The sequence below is a fragment of the Cydia pomonella genome, chromosome 9 (assembly GCF_033807575.1).
Source record: "Cydia pomonella isolate Wapato2018A chromosome 9, ilCydPomo1, whole genome shotgun sequence".
In the NCBI taxonomy this organism is placed as follows: domain Eukaryota; kingdom Metazoa; phylum Arthropoda; class Insecta; order Lepidoptera; family Tortricidae; genus Cydia; species Cydia pomonella.
Window position 1 is genome coordinate 18,462,636 of NC_084711.1, and position 22,196 is coordinate 18,484,831.

Below are 22,196 nucleotides of genomic sequence, written 5' to 3' on the forward strand. Positions count from 1 at the left end.
AAAATACACTGTTAAAAACTATCGGGTTACTCTTGGGCAGGTGAATAAGTCATGTTACGCTACGAGAACCTTGTGAACCAAAGCAGGTTTTAATTTTAATCGCATAGTATAAAGCACACAATGATAGATAGGTAATTTCGGTCATTTCGTTTAGGTCAGCTTTGATAAAGGTGACATTCATCATGGTGACTGCAGCAGTATTACTCGTACCTACTGTTGCAACATTACTGCAACGTTGCAGCACTGTCAATTTTCGTGATAAAATGATATAACGGATTGAAAATTAAATTCTCAACAGTAATGCGGCAATAAAAGTCACTCAATTTACCAAGAAAATTCGATGTAATCTTGATGAGGGGGCACCATGGTCTAGAAATGCTTAGGGCATCAAAATATCTTAATCCGGCACTGAGTCGAGCTGTGTTGTAAAGGTACTATTCGGATTCCCACTACACCTGCATTACTGCGGCTGTATTACAGCGCGACATTAATTTTCCCAGCATTGCTGCTGCAAATATCAAAATCGTTAGATTTTTGACATTTGCGGCAGCACTGCACTCAGCAGTAATGCCGCGATGCAATACTGAACGTACCTTTAGAAGAGTTTTATACTATGAGTTATTCCCACTAGTTACAACCAAGTTGTTACCAGTGGTAACCACTGGTAACACACACATACATACACACGTTGGTGGTAACTAGTGGGATTTTTTTCCCAGTAGTTACCACTAGTAACAACTTGGCGGTAACTAGTGGGAATAATCCTGCTTATCTTAGACCGTACATAACTTAGCAAATACTGATCGTTAGTATTTAATTAAAGCCAGTAGATTCAGTTACATTATAACAACTATATATTTAGCTACCACAATTTGTATTTATTCAGCGCTCAACAAAGCTAGAAGCATTTAATTAAAAACAGAAGTTTGTGGCAAGGATTTGAATAATTAACTCCGCTCTGTGGAAAGCACGTCTGATTTCACAAAGACTTCGGTCCAAAAATTGGCTGCTTCTGATTTTGTTCACAATAGTGAAATGGGACTGATTTACATAGCATCCAACTTATAAATAAGGGCCCAGTATCACGAGCAAAATTTATAACGAAAGTATGAGAAATATAAATAATTACAAAAACATATTTTTCTTTAATATTTTTAAAACAATACAAAATCGTACCTAGTTAGAAACTAATCTTATCAAATTTTCCATATATTTTTATTGACATAAATATTGTAAATGTGTTATATGTATGTGAATGTTTTAAAATGTGCACGACTGCACGCTCCGCATTTGAAGGAATGAAAGAAACATTCAAATTTTAAATATAAATTTTACAATAATATATATTAATTACAATTGCCGACCCTTATATACAAAGCCGTTAAGAATTTCGTAAGCGAGATGTACGAATCTATGCGGCTGGTTTACCGCCATCTAGCGTTATAATTGGTAGACTTTTTTGTACATATGCGAACACTTCCAGCTCCGGATCAATGCAGGATCGTTTAGGAGCGCCTTTGCAGGCGCATTGGGCTGGCCGTCCGACTAGACGGTATATCCCAGAACTCCGTGCCGGTAATGGGGTTCCAGGTCTTCTGATTGAAGTAGTTCATCTTCATGGTGACGATTTGCTCGTGGTCGTACACGGTGTTGCCCGGCCGCGGCGCGCATGTTTGGTGTTGCACGTACAATGTCCACCTAAATCAGAATCGTGCTCATTCGTTTTTCATCTTAGGAGCATAACTTAAAAACTGGTGTGGAAATATCTGTTTTTGAACTAACATTAAACAAGACGAGTTTTTTGCCATTAAACTGTTGCTTTGTAATGTAGAAAATATACTAAAACAATGTAAGCCCACCCACATCACCGTATGTACAGTTACGTCTAAAATATCCATACAAACAAAGTCCCAAAAATATGTATACACGACTTTATTGCCCATATATTAAGGTGTATACATATTTTTGGCACTTTGTCGTCCGTATCTACATATAGTTTCAGACGTGACCAATATACTAAGAACGAAGAGATTTGAGCCCGTAAAATTAGCTATTATACCTCCTAGTGACATCCGAGTAGTGCATGTAAGCGTACGCCGTGGCATGCTTGATCAGAATCCCATTCCTGTGCACGTAACCGTAGTCGCGGAACTGCATGCCGTAGGAGACGTCTCCCCCCTTCTGCCAGGAGGGGAGGTTGTTGAACTGCTCGTTCTCGTGCCCACCTTCCACGTGCTTTATTCGTAGCATGCCGTTGGCCATCGGGGTCACGGTCCATTCGCAGCCACTGTACAACGAAAAAGGAATTATAAAGTAAAGGAATTTCATACATTGACCCGCCTGTTTTTATGTCTATTGTACCGCGTAATTATATTGATGTCGCGCCCATGATTCCGGCGGTGAATTATACTGTGCGAGCGGGGCAGCAATGTATGTGCGTGCGATAGAGATAGTAATGATGTTCGAAATTCTTCGTGCTGAGCATCCTTACTTTAGTAAACATCCCTATAATCGACGTGAAATTCTGTAAAATAAGTATTTAGTATCAGTTTTTAAACACTGGCGACATTCTACCATAAACAAGAGTAATAAATAGAACTGGTTAGGTTTGACGTTTCGTTAATTCTGTTGGTTTAAAAAAATCCCCATACTGTCATGACTCGAAAAACCATAGTTCTAATTATAGTATTTTACCAATTATATAATCTTTCATCAAAGACGTAGAAAACACAAATGACGAATATATATTATGAATATGATATTTTGACGCACAAAGCGGTTGAAAATGTACATGTAATAAAATATCAAAAATCAAATTAACTAAAATTCAAATTTTCTCTTAAATGAATTGAAATGCCTCAGGATTGGTGTGTTACTATCTTAGGGATGTAGATACTTGTTGAATTTTATTAAATAATCTTGTTCTATTTGCAAATAAGCCATGTATAAATATCATAATAAAGTGCAAATTTAAAAAAAATACATTCATATAGTAAAATGAAAGACCTTAAATAAAATGTTATGTTTTTCCTTTTAAATTTCCTTAGATATTGTTAACTTATAGAGTCACCTAGTACCCATTGTACAAGTTATGCTAGGTCGATCTAGCTAGGTGTCAGTCTGTCCCCAAATATTTACTAAATATTTATTTATTTGTACATGATACGGTAAAACCCCGTTTTAAATTAATACTAGTTTTCCGAAAGGCCTTGGTGAAAACTAGTTTTGACTGGGGTTTTTCAGTCATAACTAGTTTTCGCAAAGTGCCTTGACGAAGACTAGCTTTGAGTTACGGCCCAATTCGAAAAATGAAATACGATACCGATAAGTTATGGTTTAGATAAGTTCTCATTTAGATATCGTTTGTATGTCGTATAATTGACAGAAGCAGCTCGATTCGGGTAACCGATGTCACCTTGACGCTAGAAATATCGTAGATATAGATCTTAATGGGATCACAGCGGAATCGAAATAATCGTCAATTTTGACATGTCGTTTAGCAATCGATCTTTTAAAGATATTTTCAAGATCTTAAACGTGTTTTAATCATTCTTCGAATCGGGCCGTGATTGTTTAAAAAGTAAATTTGTTTACCTGAAGTCTGGTGTAAACACGAAGTGCGGCTGGTTGGCGCTGGGGTGCTGTGGTACATCCAGCTCTGTCGGGCGGGTGCCCTGCGGCATCCAATACGCGTATTCACCGTCCGCTGACGTCTGCAACGCGAATACTGTCCGTTTGTGGAGTATGCTATAAACAGTGTCATAAAAATCAGATTAAAAAGAGCATTTAAAGTGCGGTGAGTTCAGGACCTTTTCCGAACGCAGTTCGCTGAGCACTGAGTGGACGGCCGTGCGCGCCGGGATCGCAGATATCATTGTTATTGAATTGTTATTTTTAACAAACAAAGTAATCGATTAGTTCGATCAAAAATAACATTACGCATTTTTGGAAGTAATGAATTTTCATGTTAAACACTTACGTGCTTTTGGCAACTGTAGTTACCAGCTGACACCCTAATTTTATTATAATAATAGAAGTCACTGAAAAATATCAAGGACGTGAGACGGTTATTAGCCGTTAATAAAAAATAGTTACAAATTTCTAACATTGCGTGTTAGATCTATGTTTATTTTTTTTTTCTATAGAGTACGTGTCATAAAATCAAAGTATCATAAAAAAGTCAAACAATGAGGGTCAAATTTAGCTATGGTCTATATACATCCAAGTATGGAAACATACTTTCTCCTTCTTCCTCGCGTTGTACCGGCATATTGCCACGGCTCATGGGAGCCTGGGGTCCGCTTAACAACTAATCCTAAGATTTGGCGTAAGCACTTGCTGTTTGCCTCTTGACCTTCCAACCCAGAGGGTAAACTAGGCCTGGTTGGGATTAGTCCGGTTTCCTCACGATGTTTTCCTTTGCCGAAAAGCGACTGGTAAATATCAAATGATATTTCGTATATAAGTTCCGAAAAACTCATTGGTACGAGCTGGGGTTTGAACCCGCAACCTCCGGATTGCAAGTCGCACGCTCTTACCGCTAGGCCACCAGCGCTGCAACACATACTTTCTAATGTATGTATAGGTCAATATCCAGTAAGGAAAATGGGGACTACGTTTGAATGAAGAAGCAGTCGTCCCCTTTCCTGTTAAGTCTGATCATAGCGCTTAACTTACCCATGTGTCAGTTTGACAAACGAGAACCTTCCAATACCACCATCGACTAGGGCCCCGGGAATGACGGCGTGGGATGTAAACGGGTAGCGATCGAAATTATTCGTGTTCACCAGTGCCTGGGTTGGTGTGTACGTGGCCGATCTTTGGAAGTCTGACAAGATCATATTCCCCTTTACACAGTCGATAAGTGTTGCATCGGGGTATTCTGTATCAGCGCCTGAAATGTTTTATTTATTATTATACTACCGACTACTACTTTTGACGACCGGTCTGGCCTAGTGGGTAGTGACCCTGCCTATGAAGCCGATGGTCCCGGGTTCAAATCCTGGTAAGGGCATTTATTCGTGTGATGAGCATGGATATTTGTTCCTGAGTCATGGGTGTTTTCTATGTTTCTATGTATTTAAGTATTTATAAATATTTATATACTATATATATATATATATCGTTGTCTAAGTACCTTCAACACAAGCCTTATTGAGCTTACTGTGGGACTTAGTCAATTTGTGTAATAATGTCCTATAATATTTATACTAACATTTAGTATGTTTATGTAAGTTGGCGGGATCTTGCTCAGCACAGGGAGGGTTGAAAAGCGAGAGGGGAGGCCTTTGCCCAGCAGAGAGACACACAAATTAACTAATAAAAAAATTTAAGTATATAATGTACTTATATATAATATTTATCGCTATATTTCTTCGTTTAAACCTACTCATAGTGTTGTGTTCCTGCCGGTGAGTAAGGTTGCCAGAGCTCAACGAGGGGGGTGGGGTTAGGGTCGGCAACGCGCATGTAACTCCTTTGGAGTTGCAGGTGTACATAGGCTACGGAGACTGCTTACCATCCGGCAGGCCGTATGCTTGTTTGCCACCGACGTAGTATATAAAAAAAAAAACTTATTCTGCGGCACTGTTGCTTATTGTGTTTAGCACGATGGTTGACTGGCAGAGAATGCCATAAGGCATTAAGTCCACCATTTTTACCTTCATGTATTGTGCAATAAAGATGAAATAAATAAAATATTAACAGAGATGGCATAACACACATAACACATAACATATTTGATAACATATTAAATTTGGATATGTAAAAGGTTTCCTATGTCAGAGAAAATACTATTTAATATTAATAAGTTTTGAAGATGTAAGGGCTTTCCAAGCGTCAAAATGAAAATAAGGTAAGTAGGTTAAATGAATGTTTTAACTAACATGGAAAATAGGTATTCATGATGAACTTTTACCTGTTCGGAGTCTGTTTCCAGGCAGCAACGGGAGATTTCCGTGCGCCCCAAAAACTTGTAACACCAGGACAACGACCGAAGTTATTTGTAGCAGCCCCATCCTTGTAGCTTTGAAGATAAACTAGTAAAAAAACTGCCCAGACTCCGTTTTATACGCAAAATCTGACTCATGCTGATAAGATTTTCTCGCACTATTCCTATAGGAGTTTTTCCCGACGTGGGATGTGCAACTGCGCAGTTTCCCGGTACAATTGTTACTAGACACACAATCACAATATGCCCCGTTACAGAATGTGCAATGTGCATTATTTCCTATTCAAATTACTAAATAAAACAGTTAAATAGTTATTTTAACACTAAAGCATCAAGACTCAAATTAAACTGTCAGTTCTTACAAGTAGTCGACCAACTTGATAAATCTCGAAACTACAAACAGCTTGAATATAGCTTATATACCTATCTTTCTCGGTGACAGAAGGTGTACAACTATGTTATTCTCTAGGAAAAATAAACTTTAGTGTGAATGTGTAAGGTAGATTTTAGCTTATCAGTTGATGTACTTACTATGGCCCTGTACGAAGAGAACTGTCCTAAGTGGTCAGATATATGACCCGCGTGGGTTATCATTGAATCCGGCGGACTTGCCCAGACGCAATTGATAAAGATTTGTTTATTACAATTTGCTTAATGATTTCAAACGGATTTTTGTAATATATAGTAACATAAAATTTGAGAGTTTTGAATGATTCACGGTTAGTTTTACTAGACTTAAATCAACCGGGCAATCTTCAGTTAACTGTGAACAAGATGCATGTACCTGCGTCGAAATATCGGGAGCTTGAAAACACTACAGTCACGTCTGAAAATATCGATACAGAAATGTGCCAAAAATATGTATACACTACTTTAATGTATGGGCAATAAAGTCGTGTAAATATACATATTTTTGGAAATTTTTCGTATCGATATTTTCAGACGTGACCGTACAAAAGGTAAGCTATAACGGCCGGTCGATTTAAGTCTAATAAAATATGAGTACACAAGCAATTTACTTATTTAGCAAGCTACTTTGTAATTTGTGATGCTGTACTGACATATGATAGTCGTATTTATCTATGTAACAGTAAAATGAGAGTGTGTCTCTCTTCGAATTGCTTGTTGTTAAAAAGTTATATTATTAATTATCTGGAATACAGTTAATTTAATAAATTTTATCTTACATACAATAGCCATTGATAATACGCCTCCTGGTTTAATATATTCGAAACTATTAAGGAGAATTTACTGGTAATATACCGGTTTAATACAACGCGTTACTACTCAAGCTTTACAACAGTCAGTGCAGCTACTTGCAGCTACTTACACCGTGTAGCTGCATTACAGATCAACCGTGAGCTGCATTCACGTAACTATAAAGGCTCCACTACACGATGGCCCGTCGTACACCAGTCTAAGGGCCTACGCTAGCTAACGCAGACGCCCGCCGCGTGCGCACGCACGCGGGTGCTATTTGTAGGTGAAATCCTACGCACGCGTCCGCTTCAGTTAGCGTTGCTCATACTATTTTTCGTTAACTCGCTCGTCCGCTCCGTGCACCCGCGTCAGCTAGCGTAGGCCCTAAGGGCCGCAGCTATGCAGTGGAATGAGATAGCAATATCACTTGCTCCCTCTAACGCATAAATGCGTCCCTTGGACTGGCCTACGCTGAGCCATCGTGTAGAGGAGCCATAACAGCTACGTACATGATCTCCTGGAAAGATACGTCACAAGTTTGATCAGACGCAAATACTCGTATTAAAACGAAAGTGGAGGACCCGGGCGAAATCACTTTTTCATACAAAGGTAGTCCTCATTTTCCTCACTGGATATTGGCATTATTGAAAATATTTTGACACAGTTTTTTTTTTTATACTACGTCGGTGGCAAACAAGCATACGGCCCGCCTGATGGTAAGCAGCCTCCGTAGCCTATGTACGCCTGCAACTCCAGAGGAGTTACACGCGCGTTGCCGACCCTAAACCCGCCCCCCCTCATTGAGTTCTGGCAACCTTACTCACCGGCAGGAACACAACACTATGAGTAGGGTCTAGTATTATTATTGTATTTCAATCACAGCTATGCCCTTACGTTCGATTTTTTTCATATATTTATATATTATAAAAGTTAAGAGCATTTAAAAATTCCCATGAAATCTATTTTTCGCTCCTAAATAAATTTTTAGAATAATCTAAAAATCGAAAAAGTCAAACGTAGGGGCATAGGTATGGTTGATATACATCAAATTGTGTAAAAATATTTTCCATAATGTCAATATTCAGAGAGGATAATGGAGACTACGTTTGTATGGAGAAGCGGCCGTCCCCTTTCCTCTTAAAGCCTCCAAGTTTAGAGTACCAGACAGCTATAAGTTCAATTCAATTCAATTCAATTTATTTATTGCAATCATGTTCATTGTATACAGATGTTATATAAACTACAGTCAGTACATGATACCCTGTTAGGGCACAGCAATTTTCTTATGTACTAAATTAACAACTACGACAATGTGTATTTACTTTAACATTAGATGGGCTAAAATGTATTGTTTAAATATTAACTAATCGATATTATTTCATCCTCTAAGTTATCATTTAAATATTCATTCAATGAGTAGTAACATTTTTTTAATAAAAGAGACTTTATGATTTAAAAAAATGTTTTATCACTTTCTAAATTTTTTATGGCATCAGCCAGTTTATTAAATATTTTTATGGCCATGACATAAGTGCTGTTGGAATGTTTTTTTTTATTCTAGAGGCCGGTAGTAATAGCTTGTATTGGTGTCTCAATAGGTGGGTTGTTGGTAAATCGTATCGTTTTTTAAACATGTGTGTCGTTTTTTAAGTATGTTCTTTATTCTGATATGCAATACCAGTACCCTCTACTGCGGATACACAGCGGGATGAAAATATTAACACAATTCGTATTATTTAAAACAAATTAATTCAAGCCACGTCCGGAGTAAGGACCATTAGGGGGTCATTTGTGTGCCGTGAATCCAAAGGCCGAGACGTGACATGGTTTCACATATTTGATCCCTTTTTAATTTTTAAAAAGGCATTTTTATATGTCACCATTGAGTTTAGTCTATGCTGTTGCCGAGTACATGACTGTAATACAAAACAGAAAGACAAACAATAAAGAAAAACAGACACAATTTTGTAAGAATGTCCAATGTGATTCGTAAGTTCGACATGATTTTATCTACAGAAATAAGTTTATTAAGGTTAAGAAGACGTACAAGTTCTCTAAAGTTACTCATCAACAGATCATATAGGAACAGATTTACCGGGTGTTTCCTGTAACAGGAGCAATAAATTAAACTGTAGGCTGTACTGACCAACATTTGTTCAATAACTTTGAAAAATAACTTGAGTTTTGATTTAATTCTAAGACGCAATGTATTGCGAATTTTTTACGTTTAAAGCGTGACAATCAACGTCAAACACATTGATGTCAGCGTACATTGAAAATAATATTAAATTTGTATGAAAAAGTTAAAATCTAAAGATTCCATACTGTTATTTTAGAAGTTACAGGGGGGGGGACACATTTTACCATTTTGGAAGTGTCTCTCGCGCAAACTATTCAGTTTAGAAAAAAAATGATATTAGAAACAGAAATATCATTTTTGAAGACCTATCATAGATACCACACAGTATGGGGTCTAATGAAAAAAATTTTTTTTTAAATTTTATGACGTATTAAAAAAAACTACTTACTAGATCTCGTTAAAACCAATTTTCGGTGGAAGTTTGCATGGTAATGTACATCATATATTTTTTTAGGTTTATCATTCTCTTATTTTAGAAGTTACAGAGGGGGGGGGGGACACATTTTATCACTTTGGAAGTGTCTCTCGCGCAAACTATTCAGTTTAGAAAAAATGATATTTGAAACCTCAATATCATTTTTGAAGACCTATCCATAGATACCCCACACGTATGGGTTTGATGAAAAAAGATTTTTTGAGTTTCAGTTCGAAGTATGGGGAAACCCCAAAATTTTTTTTTTCTATTTTTGTGTAAAAATCTTAATGCGGTTCATAGAATAGGTACATCTACTTACCAATTACAGTTTTGTTGTGTTGAACAGTATAAGTAGCTCTTATAGTTTCGGAAAAAAGTGGCTGTGACATAAACGGACACACAGACGGACATGACGAATCTATAAGGGTTCCGTTTTTGGCATTTGGCTACGGAACCCTAAAAAATTTTCATGTTACTTGAGTGAAATACGATTCAAAGGTAACCAGTTAATTTGACACTTGTCAGGGATAATGCAAAGAATATCGGTATTTGACGGAAGAATTCGAATTGTAGGGTATCCATGCATATTGCAAATAAATGAAAGCTTTTTTGTATATTAGGAAAAGAGTATTTATTTGGCGCACAGCCAACAAGCTGCCTTATATCTGCAATGTATTTACGTTTCTTTTTAATACCATTAGCAAATATTAATATATCTTATTTCTATGGGAATTAAAAAATGAAATTTTTGCTAAGTAAGTAAGTATATTATCTACTAGCGACCCGCCCCGACTTCGCATGGATTAAACATAACCTTAAGTTATACACCCAAAAGAGAGGTATGGGCATTGTGAGTTTCATCTCGCTTTGTGTGGTAGGGCACAGCACAACGGATGTCATTCCAGAGCTAGAGCAGAGCCCAACTGGGGAAGTAAACCACAGCCAAATAACACTAGACCCTACTCTTAGTGTTGTTTTCCTGCTGGTGAGTAAGGTTGCCAGAGCTCAACGAGGGGTGTGGGAGGGGTTTAGGGTCGGCAACGCGCATCTAACTCGCCTGGAGTTGCAGGCGTACATAGGCTACGGAGATTGCTTACCATCAGGCGAGCCGTATGCTTGTTTGCCACCGCCGTAGTATTAAAAAAAACCTACATAAACCTTCCTTAAGAAACACTCTATTGGTAGGTGAAAACCGCATGAAAATCGGTTTAGTAGTTTTTCGTAAACATACAGACTATGGGATTTTGTTTTATAAGATGTTATGTAGTGATAGTGATGACTATTGGCCCGAGTCCAAGAATGAAATACGATAACGATAAGTTCTGGTTTAGATAAGTTCTCACTTTAACGCTTGTGTGTCGTATAATTGACAGAAACAGCCCGATTCGGGCAACCAATGTCACTTTGACGTTAGAACACTTAGAACTAACGTAGATAGATCTTATTGGGATCACAGCGGAATCGAAAAAAACGTCTATATTGACATGTCGTTTAGCTATCGATCTTTTACAGATCTTTCCAAGATCTTAAACGTGACTTAATCATTCTTCGAATCGGGCCATATTTCATATTTTTTTCAATCGACATAAAATATCCTTCCAATAGTTTATGCAAATACTGATTCAATTTCAGGTTCCAAAGTTTTCTTGCATGGTCTACAAAAAAATAAGTTCTATATTGTTAGAACTTCGGTTGATGAAGCATTCCAAAAGTACAAGTACACCCGCATATTAAACTTGGTGAAAGTTTCTAAAAGTTATGCATCTTTTAGGGAAGATATTTTCGCTCTCGTAAATATGAAACGAAAACCGCAAAGGTTCTACACAGAAGAGCAATGAAAATGAAACTTTGTTTAAAAATTTAGTTACAAAGTGACCCATTTTATTTGTTGGAATTACATTTGAAACTTACCATTTTTATTGCTGGGGCCTCAATTTTCTGTAGTATCTAATTTATAAAAAAGACTTACATTAATTATTATTATTATTATTATTTCACACATTAAAATTCTTTATTTACAATAACAATATACATAATGGATATATACAGAGGATTGATATAACTAGCTTATATCTAAAATAGGCCCTTGAGGAACAATAGGTAGAGGCAAGGAATAGAATCTCCATAGGCAGAACTGTTGCAAAAGTATCCAGCTGTCAGCTATAAATAATAGTTCCAAATCTCTCCAGAGTAGCCCTAGAGTAGCTAAAGAACCTAGGCGTTAATGATGGAGTGAAGTGTGCTGTCTGATTAGATTTTTTCTCAAGTATTCTAGATATTAGTTGTATCGCAATACTGATACGTTGTGGGAGGAAGCCGCCAGCTCTTCGGTCACCAGTTACGTCAATCAGACGTTTTGCGATTTCTGCAAAAACCCTTGTGCGCGCTGGGACCCCATGGACCTAGAGTTTCAACGCCAAATGGTACAAATTACTTATAACATTAGGTTGCTGCATTCGTTGCCGTCAACACTATAAATATAATATCATGCATAGAGGTATTAAGAGATTACCATCCCGACATCGAATGTATCAACATTGAATAAGCTTATAATTAGGTAACTAATGTTTTATTGTTCTCAACAATCTGTACCCCTAGTGTAAATAAATTCGATTTCGAAACGTGACGTACGCGTTTGCGTTTAGTCTCATTTTGTATTGGATTTAGAAAGAGCGCGCCAAGCGGGACGTTTTGGAAACTCAAAATCCTATACAAAATGAGACTTAACGCAAACGCGTTCGTCACGTTATGATGTCGATCAAATTTACACTAGGGGTACTGAATTGTGATTCATCAATCATCACTTTAAGTTGTCATTAATATCCTTTCCATACAATGCTGTCCTTTACCTCCCGTACTAGTTATAAACTGTATCACGGTGAGGTAAGAATCGTCATCCATTTGCATGTGATATTAAAAACACAATATGGAGGTTGGAATGTTACAATTATTCTATCAAAATGTATTTAATACTAAATATTTTATCAGCTATGTTACATTTTCCCAGTTAAGTAACAGTTTGACAGAAGTAGCTTATCGCTCAACAACAAAATGTTCGCATGATTAGACCGGCTCTAGAAGTAGATATTTGTAATGTTTTGGGTCCCGTACCTCAAAAGTAAAATAAGAAGTTCCTAGAAGGTTGGATTTAATTTAAAATTTTGTCGGTCTCTAAAAATCCTTTCTCTGGAATACACTTATCGAAGTAACCTCTTGGAAAATAATCAAACTTCAAAGTCAACGTACAAAAAATCGGCCAGGAGCATGTCGGACCATGCTCAGTGTAGGGTTTCGTAGTTACTATTCTGTCAAAATAGGCCAAACGGGGGCTATTAGTAAGTACGAGTATCATGAAAATTGAAAGCATAAGGGACCTTAGCAGCGCTTTGTAAGTCTTTTTACTATGAAGAGAAGATTTTTGCAACAACTCAAAAACGACTAAACTAATCAGTAATCATGTTTGCTATAATTTTTATTGAAAGTATTTATGATGTTAATTCAGATTTTTTTTCATAATTTTTGGACCAACGGTTCAAAAATTAGAGAGGGGGAACACATTTTTTTTGCATTGTTGCAATGCATGATTTATGGATCCATGTCAAATTACAGCTTTCTAGCTCTAACGATCACGGAGCAAAGCCTCGGACGGACGGTAAGACGGAAAACTATAAGGGTTTCTAGGTGACTACGAGACCCTAAAAATGTATATCAAGTATTGAATCATTCACACAATAGCCACTGAAAAACATCAAGCCAAGGCCTAGTTTTAATATCTGAAAACACACTTTAACGTCTTGATAACAGAGTCTTGGTTCAAATATTTAAGTGTGGTATACCTAATCAACTGAACTAGTTCCTCGGATGGACAGCCAAACAGAAAACTATAAGGGTTTCTAAGTGACTACGAAACCCTAAAAATGTATGTCAAGTATTGAATCATTTTTACAATAGCCAACGACAAGCATCAGGCCAAGGCCGAATTTTAATATCTGAACACATACTTAAACACAGAGTCTTGGTTCAAATATTTAAGTATAGAATATCTAAGCGACTGAACAAGTATCTCGGACGAACGGTTAGACGGAAAACTATAAGGGTTTCTAACCCAAAACCCTAAAAATGTATGTCTAGTATTGAATCATTCGCACAATAGCCACTGACAAACATCAGGCTAAGGCCTAATTTTAATATCTAAACTGTTAAACCTTTATGTTACTATTTGTAATAAGAACACTCTCATGGTTTTTGATATTTGTATTTTGTATATTCATATGTTTTATAAGTGTCATTCTTGCTTCTCTTTGTGATCTCATTGTGTAAACATGTACTTTTCTTATTAAACTATTTCAATATAATCCACGGATCTCTCTCTAATAACAATATAAACACATACTTAAACGTCTTGATAACAGAGGCGTGGTTCAAATATTTAAGTATGGAATACCTAAGCGACTGAACAAGTAGGTAGCAATATCATACATTTAAAGCAACACGCCTGAAAATACTTTTACTATCCAACGTATCAGTTTAAACTAGGTATTGTTTCATAACTTCGTAACTTCCTAGACTACGAGTTTGTGTATACATTGTTGTGGAGTTGAGAACCGGCGCTAAGTCGCGAGTTAGACATAATAAAACAAAATGATTAAATTAAACCTGGCATGAATATTTACTACCTACTAAAATTATTATATCAAGTAGAATTAAATTGTGTAATGTAGACATTCTACTCGCTCTAATGTTCTTGTATTAAAAATAGAAGTAGAAAAAAATAGAAATAATTTTATTCGTAAACACATAGACAATCAATTAACATATAAGAAAAACATAGAAATAATAAAGTGCCACGAAATGGCATCTCAGCATGTTGTTGGCGAGTTCCCGCGCTGATCTTTCGATGAAACCATTAAGTGAGAAAAATCACGGAAGGTAACAGACAAAAAGAAAAGAAATATAAAATAAGCCGAAGCATATACAGAAATGAATACAATATGACTAGATAAATAATACTAATTTAAAATAACACAGGTGAGTCCATCGAACCTGTATCGGTCCGGTCGGACCCTATCGTGGCGTGGCATTACGCGTGCATATGTAACTAGCGCCAACGGTAGCTACACGAACTAATTTCAATGACAGAATTTAAGATGTAAAATTGTCTATTAATAAAACGGCAAATAAAGAAAACGAATTAATAACGTTAATGACATTCAAATAAAAGAGGACGTGTCAGGAATGATAGCAACGAAAACTAGAACCAAACATAGATATATGAATTAATAAATAAATTCCAAAATATCGTTTTAAACTTCATATGGCACTTATTAATACTCTGAAAATACGTTTACTCTCCAACGTACCAGTTAAAACTCTTGCTTCATAACTTCCTAGACTCCGAGCTTATGTAAACATTGTTGTGAAGTTGAGAACCGGCGCTAAAATCGCAAGACTAAATACGTACAACAATGTTAATAGACAATGGCGAACGGAGTAAGTACTATGTTCAATAAAGTTCAAGTTAATATTGTCATCAATTATTTCATTTTGATACAAACTAAAAAAACTGCATCAAAATTAAATGATAAATGGGGAAAGGTTTCACTTTCTGGCTGAAAGTTAAAGTCCAAATTTCTGTGTTAAGAGCTGTCTCGATAAGAAAGGCACATATCAAAGCGTTCGAATGCGAAGACGGAGCAGTACCCCTAGTGTAAATTTGATCGACATCATAACGTGATGAACGCGTTTGCGTTAAGTCTCATTTTGTATAGGATTTTGAGTTTCCAAAACGTCCCGCTTGGCGCGCTCTTTCTAAATCCAATACAAAATGAGACTAAACGCAAACGCGTACGTCACGTTTCAAAATCGAATTTATTTACACTAGGGGTACAGAAATCCTGTACTGACTTCAGTACTACTGAGGAACCCTCAAGATCCTTTGTACTGAAGTAACCTGTATTTTTTATACTTTTTACTGTCCCCTTTTTAGGGTTCCGAAGCCAAATGGCAAAAAACGGAACCCTTATAGATTCGTCATGTCCGTCTGTCTATCCGATTATGTCACAGCCACTTTTATCCGAAACTATAAGAGCCTGTAACTTCTAAAATAACAGAATGAAAAATCAAAAAAAAATATATGATATACATTACCATGCAAACTTCCACCGAAAATTGGTTTGAACGAGATCTAGTAAGTAGTTTTTTTTTAATACGTTATAAAATTAAAAACAATTTTTTTTTTCATCAAACCCATACGTATGGGGTATCTATGGATAGGTCTTCAAAAATGATATTAGGTTCCTAATATCATTTTTTTCTAAACTGAATAGTTTGCGCGAGAGACACTTCCAAAGTGAAAAAATGTGTGCCCCCCCCTCCCCTGTAACTTCTAAAATAACAGAATGAAAAAAAAAAAATGATATACATTACCATGCAAACTTCTACCGAAAATTGGTTTGAACGAGATCTAGTAAGTAGTTTTATTAATACGTCATAAATGGTACGGAACCCTTCATGGGCGAGTCCGACTCGCACTTGGCCGCTTTTTAGGGTTCCGTAGTCAACTAGGAACCCTTATAGTTTCGCCATGTCCGTCTGTCTGTCTGTCTGTCCGAGGCTTTTCTCCGTGGTCGTTAGTGCTACAAAGCTGAAATTTGGCATGGATATATAAATCAATAAAGCCGACAAAGTCGTACAATAAAATCTAAAAATTTTTTTTTTTAGGGTACCTCCCCTACACGTAAAGTGGGGGTGAAATTTTTTTTTCGCTTCAACCCTAGAATGTGGGGTATCGTTGGAAAGGTCTTTCAAAACTAATAGGGGTTTTCAAGAAACATTTTTTGATAAAGTGAATATATTCGGAGATAATCGCTCCAAAAGAAAAAAAAAATGTGTCCCCCCCCTCTAACTTTTGAACCATAGGTCCAAAAAATATGAAAAAAATTGTGGAAGTAGAGCTTAAGAAAGACATTAAATGAAAACTATAGCGGACATGATCAGTTTAGCTGTTTTTGAGTTATCGCAAAAAGATTTCCCTTCATAGTACAAAGACTTACTTTAATTAGGTACTGATTATGCAAATTTGCCTATTTGTTTAACTCGGGTGAAAGGTACCGTTTCATCCCTTGGTTAACAATTTACTATACTTTAAGCTCCAGTTTAGCTTATTGTGACGGAAGAGTAACTACGGAACCCTACACTGAGCGTGGCCCGACATGCTCTTGGCCGGTTTTATTGTTTACATCGAAATAAATTACATACGTATTTAAGGTCGTAATTTGCTTGACTATGTGTTAGTGCGTGCATTGCTGGGAAGTTGAGAACGATGTTAATTTAAAATCATCAGTGGTTTCTTTTGTCAATAGGATGCAGACATTTATGGTCCCTTTCAGATTCAGATTGCAGCAGAAACACTGCTGTAGTGTTGCTGCCGCAACTGTCAAAAACTTCGATTTTGCGGTTTGCGATGGTAACAGTAATATCATACTATATATATAGTCCTCCTCATCGTTTTCGATGACGGCGACCCCAAATAAACACATTATGGACGTTGTCTAGCGTGAGCCCTAATGTGGCTGGCCAGGCCGAACTTGGTCTTAAATACTCTATTGCACGCGTGACAATAAAGTTGGCCAGCTGCGTTGAACGTGTACACGTAGGAGGGCTTAGGTCTCTCTTTCCGTAACTGGCGTTTTATTTCTAGGCTAGTGAGGCGGTTATCTTCGAATGTTTTGACACCGTTATGGATGGTAGAACGCCAAGAAGACCTCCTTCCAGCAAGCTCCTCCCAATATACTGATACAGTAATGCAATCGATGTAGCTAGTGTACGAGTAGTCGGAACCCAAAGGTTACCTTTACGTCACATGTCACGCCATAGTAAGAGAATTGTTTTTGTGTCTAATGTGCATAGCATGTATGCATCAATGCGTGTGTCAATTCCTTGAGGCAATTAACTGAAAATAAAATACTGTAGGATAACCATGGCAATGTGGTTCAAGAAAAGTTGCAACTTACTGATATTGACAAGCACTATTTCAAATACTTAACATAACCGTTCCCAAAGTACTTCTACATACCTAGCTATGAACTAGCGGAAAAACTAAAGAGTTTTTTGTTATTTGCCACGGCCTATCACTGAACTGAACTGTCGTCCGCGATATTTCCAAAGCGTTACGACCTTCAAACCTTTAAGAAAAGAGCGTACTCCCATCTTCCAGACAGGCAAAATACTTGCAAACTCTGTTGTTGCAGGTATCCATGAGCGATGGCAATTGCTTGCCATCAGGCGATTCGTCTGCTCGTTTGCCGATAAAAAAAGAAGAAATGATCCAAGTTGTGAAAGACGCAGATTAAAAAAAATTAAAGCATGAAAAGTAATAAATAGGATTTTAATAAGTATTATATGTTCAGATATATTTATGTATATTTGTCATGACGACCGGGTTGGCTTAGCGGGTAGTGTAGTGAACCTGCCTTTGAAGCCGATAGTCCCGGTAAAGTCATTTATTTGTATGTATGTATGTATGTCACTTTATTGCACATAAACAACTTAACATAAAACAGACTGAACTAAACAAAAAAAACAAAATGTACAAATGTTATGTATTTATGTGGTGAACACAGATATTTGTTCCTTTTTTTGTTGGATCATGGGTGTTTTCTATGTATATAAGTATGTATTTCTGTTGTATCTAATTATTACTGTTTATAAGATACTTAATCACAAATTCTCCTCTCCTTGGAATTGTAAATAATAATATTGCAGTGCCCAACAGGGTTCACAAAGACCTAGCTTAAAAGTTTACCACCTGTACAATCACTTTGTGAATTTGCAATAAAATATTGAGTATTGAGTATAGAGTATTTATCTATATACGTATATGTATTATCGTCGCCTATTACTCATAATACAAGATTTGCTTAGTTTGGCGCTAGATCGATCTGTGTAATATTATCCCCAAAATATTTATTACCATATCTATTTATTTATGAAGTTACCAATTAGATATTAAATACATACAATAAGTTACAATTTTGATAATATAGGAGGCAAACGAGCAGACGGATCACCTGATAGTAGCGATTACCGTCGCGCATGGACACCGACAACACCAGAGGGGTTGTAAGTGCGTTGCCGGAATTTAATATGGGAGTACGCTCTTTTCTTGAAAGTTCGAAGGTCGTGTCTGTCCGGAAATACCGCAGGCGACAGTTCATTCCACAGTTTAGCTGTGCGAGGTAGGAAGTTATATTTGTGGAAATCCTTTATTAAATTGTTAAAGTAATAATTTATAAGAATAATTTTATATGAGCAAGTCAGTTGTGAAAAGTTGGTCCTTCATAAATAACAAACTTTAAATGCTCATTTATATTCTGCCCACTACAATACTAAATTAAATACTTCTATAACGAGATAAACATTGTTGCCGACCTAACAAATGCTATAAATCAAGCTTGCGACAAGTGTACCAACTTCACTAACAGTCGTTAGGATTAGCTCTGACCATAAACAAGTAAATAGTAAAGACTACTGATCTCCGTACCACATAATCATTGTTGTCATTACAGGATAGGCCAAAAATATATAGACAAAAAAAAGCGGCCAAGTGCGAGTCGGACTCGCCCGTGAAGGGTTCCGTACCATTTATGACGTATTAAAAAAAAACTACTTACTAGATCTCGTTCAAACCAATTTTCGGTAGAAGTTTGCATGGTAATGTACATCATATATTTTTTTTAGTTTTATCATTCTCTTATTTTAGAAGTTACAGGGGGGAGGATACACATTTTAACACTTTGGAAGTGTCTCTCGCGCAAACTATTCAGTTTAGAAAAAAAATTATATTAGAAACCTCAATATAATTTTTGAAGACCTATCCATAGGATACCAAACACGTACGGGTTTGATGAAGAACATTTTTTGAGATTCAGTTCTAAGTATGGGGAACTCTCAAAATTTGTGTTTTTTTTTTTGTGTGAAAATCTTAATGCGGTTCACAGAATACATCTACTTACCGTTTCAACAGTATACTCTTAGTTCTTATAATTTCGGAAAAAAGTGGCTGTGACATACGGATGGACAGACAGACATGACGAATCCATAAGGGTTCAGTTTTTTGCCATTTGGCTACGGAACCCTAAAAATTGCATACCTATTGTTGATATTTTAACAAAGGTTTGCGTTTATATAACAAAACCATAATAATAATCCCTTAATTTTATATTTAATTGTCTTAAATGGGCTCTGCGCTGTTGGTTTCGGCCCCCCGCACTCCTCCCAAAGGTCCGGGACCCCAAGGTCCTGAGATGTATAAAGTTACACTATAGGTAGTTACATACATTAGTCTGATTTACGTACAAAATTAATTAAGTTGCAAAGTTACACATTATGAGAAAAGTTAGTCCTTCACTCCCCGTACTAGTTAAAATTAAAACTGGATCACGGTGAAATAAGATTCCTCACCCGTTATATTAGAATATTTTGAAAGATAATACTAAAAATAACAGTTTATCTTTATGATATTATGTGTGTTATAAATAAATAAAATAAATAAATATTATAGGACATTATTACACAAATTGACAAAACCCCACAGTAAGCTCAAGAAGGCTTGTGTTGTGGGTACTTAGACAACGATATATATAATATATAAATACTGAAATATGTATAGAAAACACCCAAGACTTAGAAACAAATATCCGTGCTCGTCACACAAATAAATGCCCTTACCGGGATTTGAACTCAGAACCATCGGCTTCATAAGCAGGATAACTAGGTCACTACCCACTAGGCCAGAACGGTCGTCAAAATATCTTGCCTATCTAAAAAAAATACCTATAACAGTAGTAGTATAGAGACTTCCAGAAACTTCATTCGTATTTTAAAATCTCAACATCATTGGCAGAGCCCGGAATTCTCGTAGCATTTTTGAGCTGTCATAGCGACTTCTCCTTTATCGACTTCCGATTATACATATGAATATCGATAAATACAGAATACAATATAATGTAAAATATGATTAGGAGTAGAAGTAAACAACATGCAGTCTTATCGCGAATGAGCGATCTCTTCGAGATAACCTTTGGATACCAACTTTTTGGAAATTATAAATATAAATAAAAGATAATAATATTTTATTGATTCTTATAAATAATTTGTGAACTGCTTATGCCTATTAAATTTAGACCGCCTGTTGTTGACCTCTAATTTTAATCTTCATTGATATTTTGTGTTGTGCTCTATAATGTATCGATAAAACATGTACGAGTATATCGGAACTATCAGAAGTAGATAAACGAGAAGTCCCTATGACAGCTCAAAAGTGCTACGAGAATTCCGGGCTCTGAATTGATTGGTTCATTATGGACACTTACTGGACATTGCGAGATACTTCTCTAACGGCCCGATTCCAAGGATGAGATACGATAACGATAAGTTCTGGTTTAGATAAGTTCTCATTTAGATATCGTTTTTATGTCGTATAATTGACAGAAGCAGCTCGATTCGGGCAACCTTTGTCACTTTGACGTTAGAAATATCGTAGATAGATCTTATGGGGATCACAGCGGAATCGAAGTAAACGTCAATTTTGACATGTCGTTTAGTTATCGATCTTTTAAAGATCTTTCCATAATCTTAAACGTCTCGTAATCAGTCTTCGAATCGGGCCGTAAAACTCGTGTGAAGTTCATAACATATAGTAATTATTATTATCAGTAATAAATTGAGTGAAGATTTTAAAACCTGAATACCAGTCTTTAATATTCCATTGTCTCTACTAGAACCTTGAAAGTGGATACAATACCAATTCATTTAGGAGAGATTATCTTGATATTACCATGAAATTCTCCGGGTCTTAGTTTGAGGTTGATAAGTCGTGTTTTGAGGTGTATTCGGTCTAAAATATGTTTCTATTATTTTATAGATTTAGTAGCTATTTAAGGCGCCATGTGTTCAAGTCGCAGCTCGCTAAGCGGTGAGCGGACAGCCGTACGTGCCTGGAATCACGTATATACAATACAATACTATACTCTTTATTGCACACCTAAATACAGAAACAATACAAATAATACAGTACATTAAGAAGAGGTAAACAACACGTTGTTTGCCACCGACGTAGTATAAAATATATATATATAGGTATATGTTACAAAATTGTATTTTAGACCAATTTTCACGATAATCATGTTATTTTCGATCGACGAAGTTGCTAAATCAGGCCGCGTAGTCAACATGCAAATCGCTTACGCTTCGTAGCGATCAACACGCAACTGTTACTATCGCACTAATATGGAAGAGTGATAGAGAGACACAAAGCGTTTCGTTGTCGTAGCGATTCGATTGTCACCTTGGGTAGACTGGCAGGTTTTGAATCGATTAAGTTAGTTGAAAAATGCATTAAGATTGCTATTCATATTTTTGTTCCAAGCCCACGCCACCTTAAATTGATGATAAGGTCCAACCCTCTAATGATTATTTGTTTTTTTTTTGTG

At 36.4% G+C, this 22,196-nt stretch overlaps 1 protein-coding gene across 1 annotated transcript; it reads right to left on the reverse strand.

The window, feature by feature from the left end:
• Positions 1-1,138: 1,138 nt before the first annotated feature.
• Positions 1,139-6,260, reverse strand: LOC133521584 (uncharacterized). The gene is made up of 5 exons (XM_061856621.1): positions 5,918-6,260; positions 4,678-4,894; positions 3,595-3,747; positions 2,060-2,287; positions 1,139-1,698 (listed from the first exon to the last, which is right to left on the reverse strand). The coding sequence occupies exons 1-5, from the start codon at positions 6,015-6,017 to the stop codon at positions 1,506-1,508; spliced, it is 891 nt and encodes a 296-aa protein (XP_061712605.1). The 5' UTR covers positions 6,018-6,260; the 3' UTR covers positions 1,139-1,505.
• Positions 6,261-22,196: the final 15,936 nt, after the last annotated feature.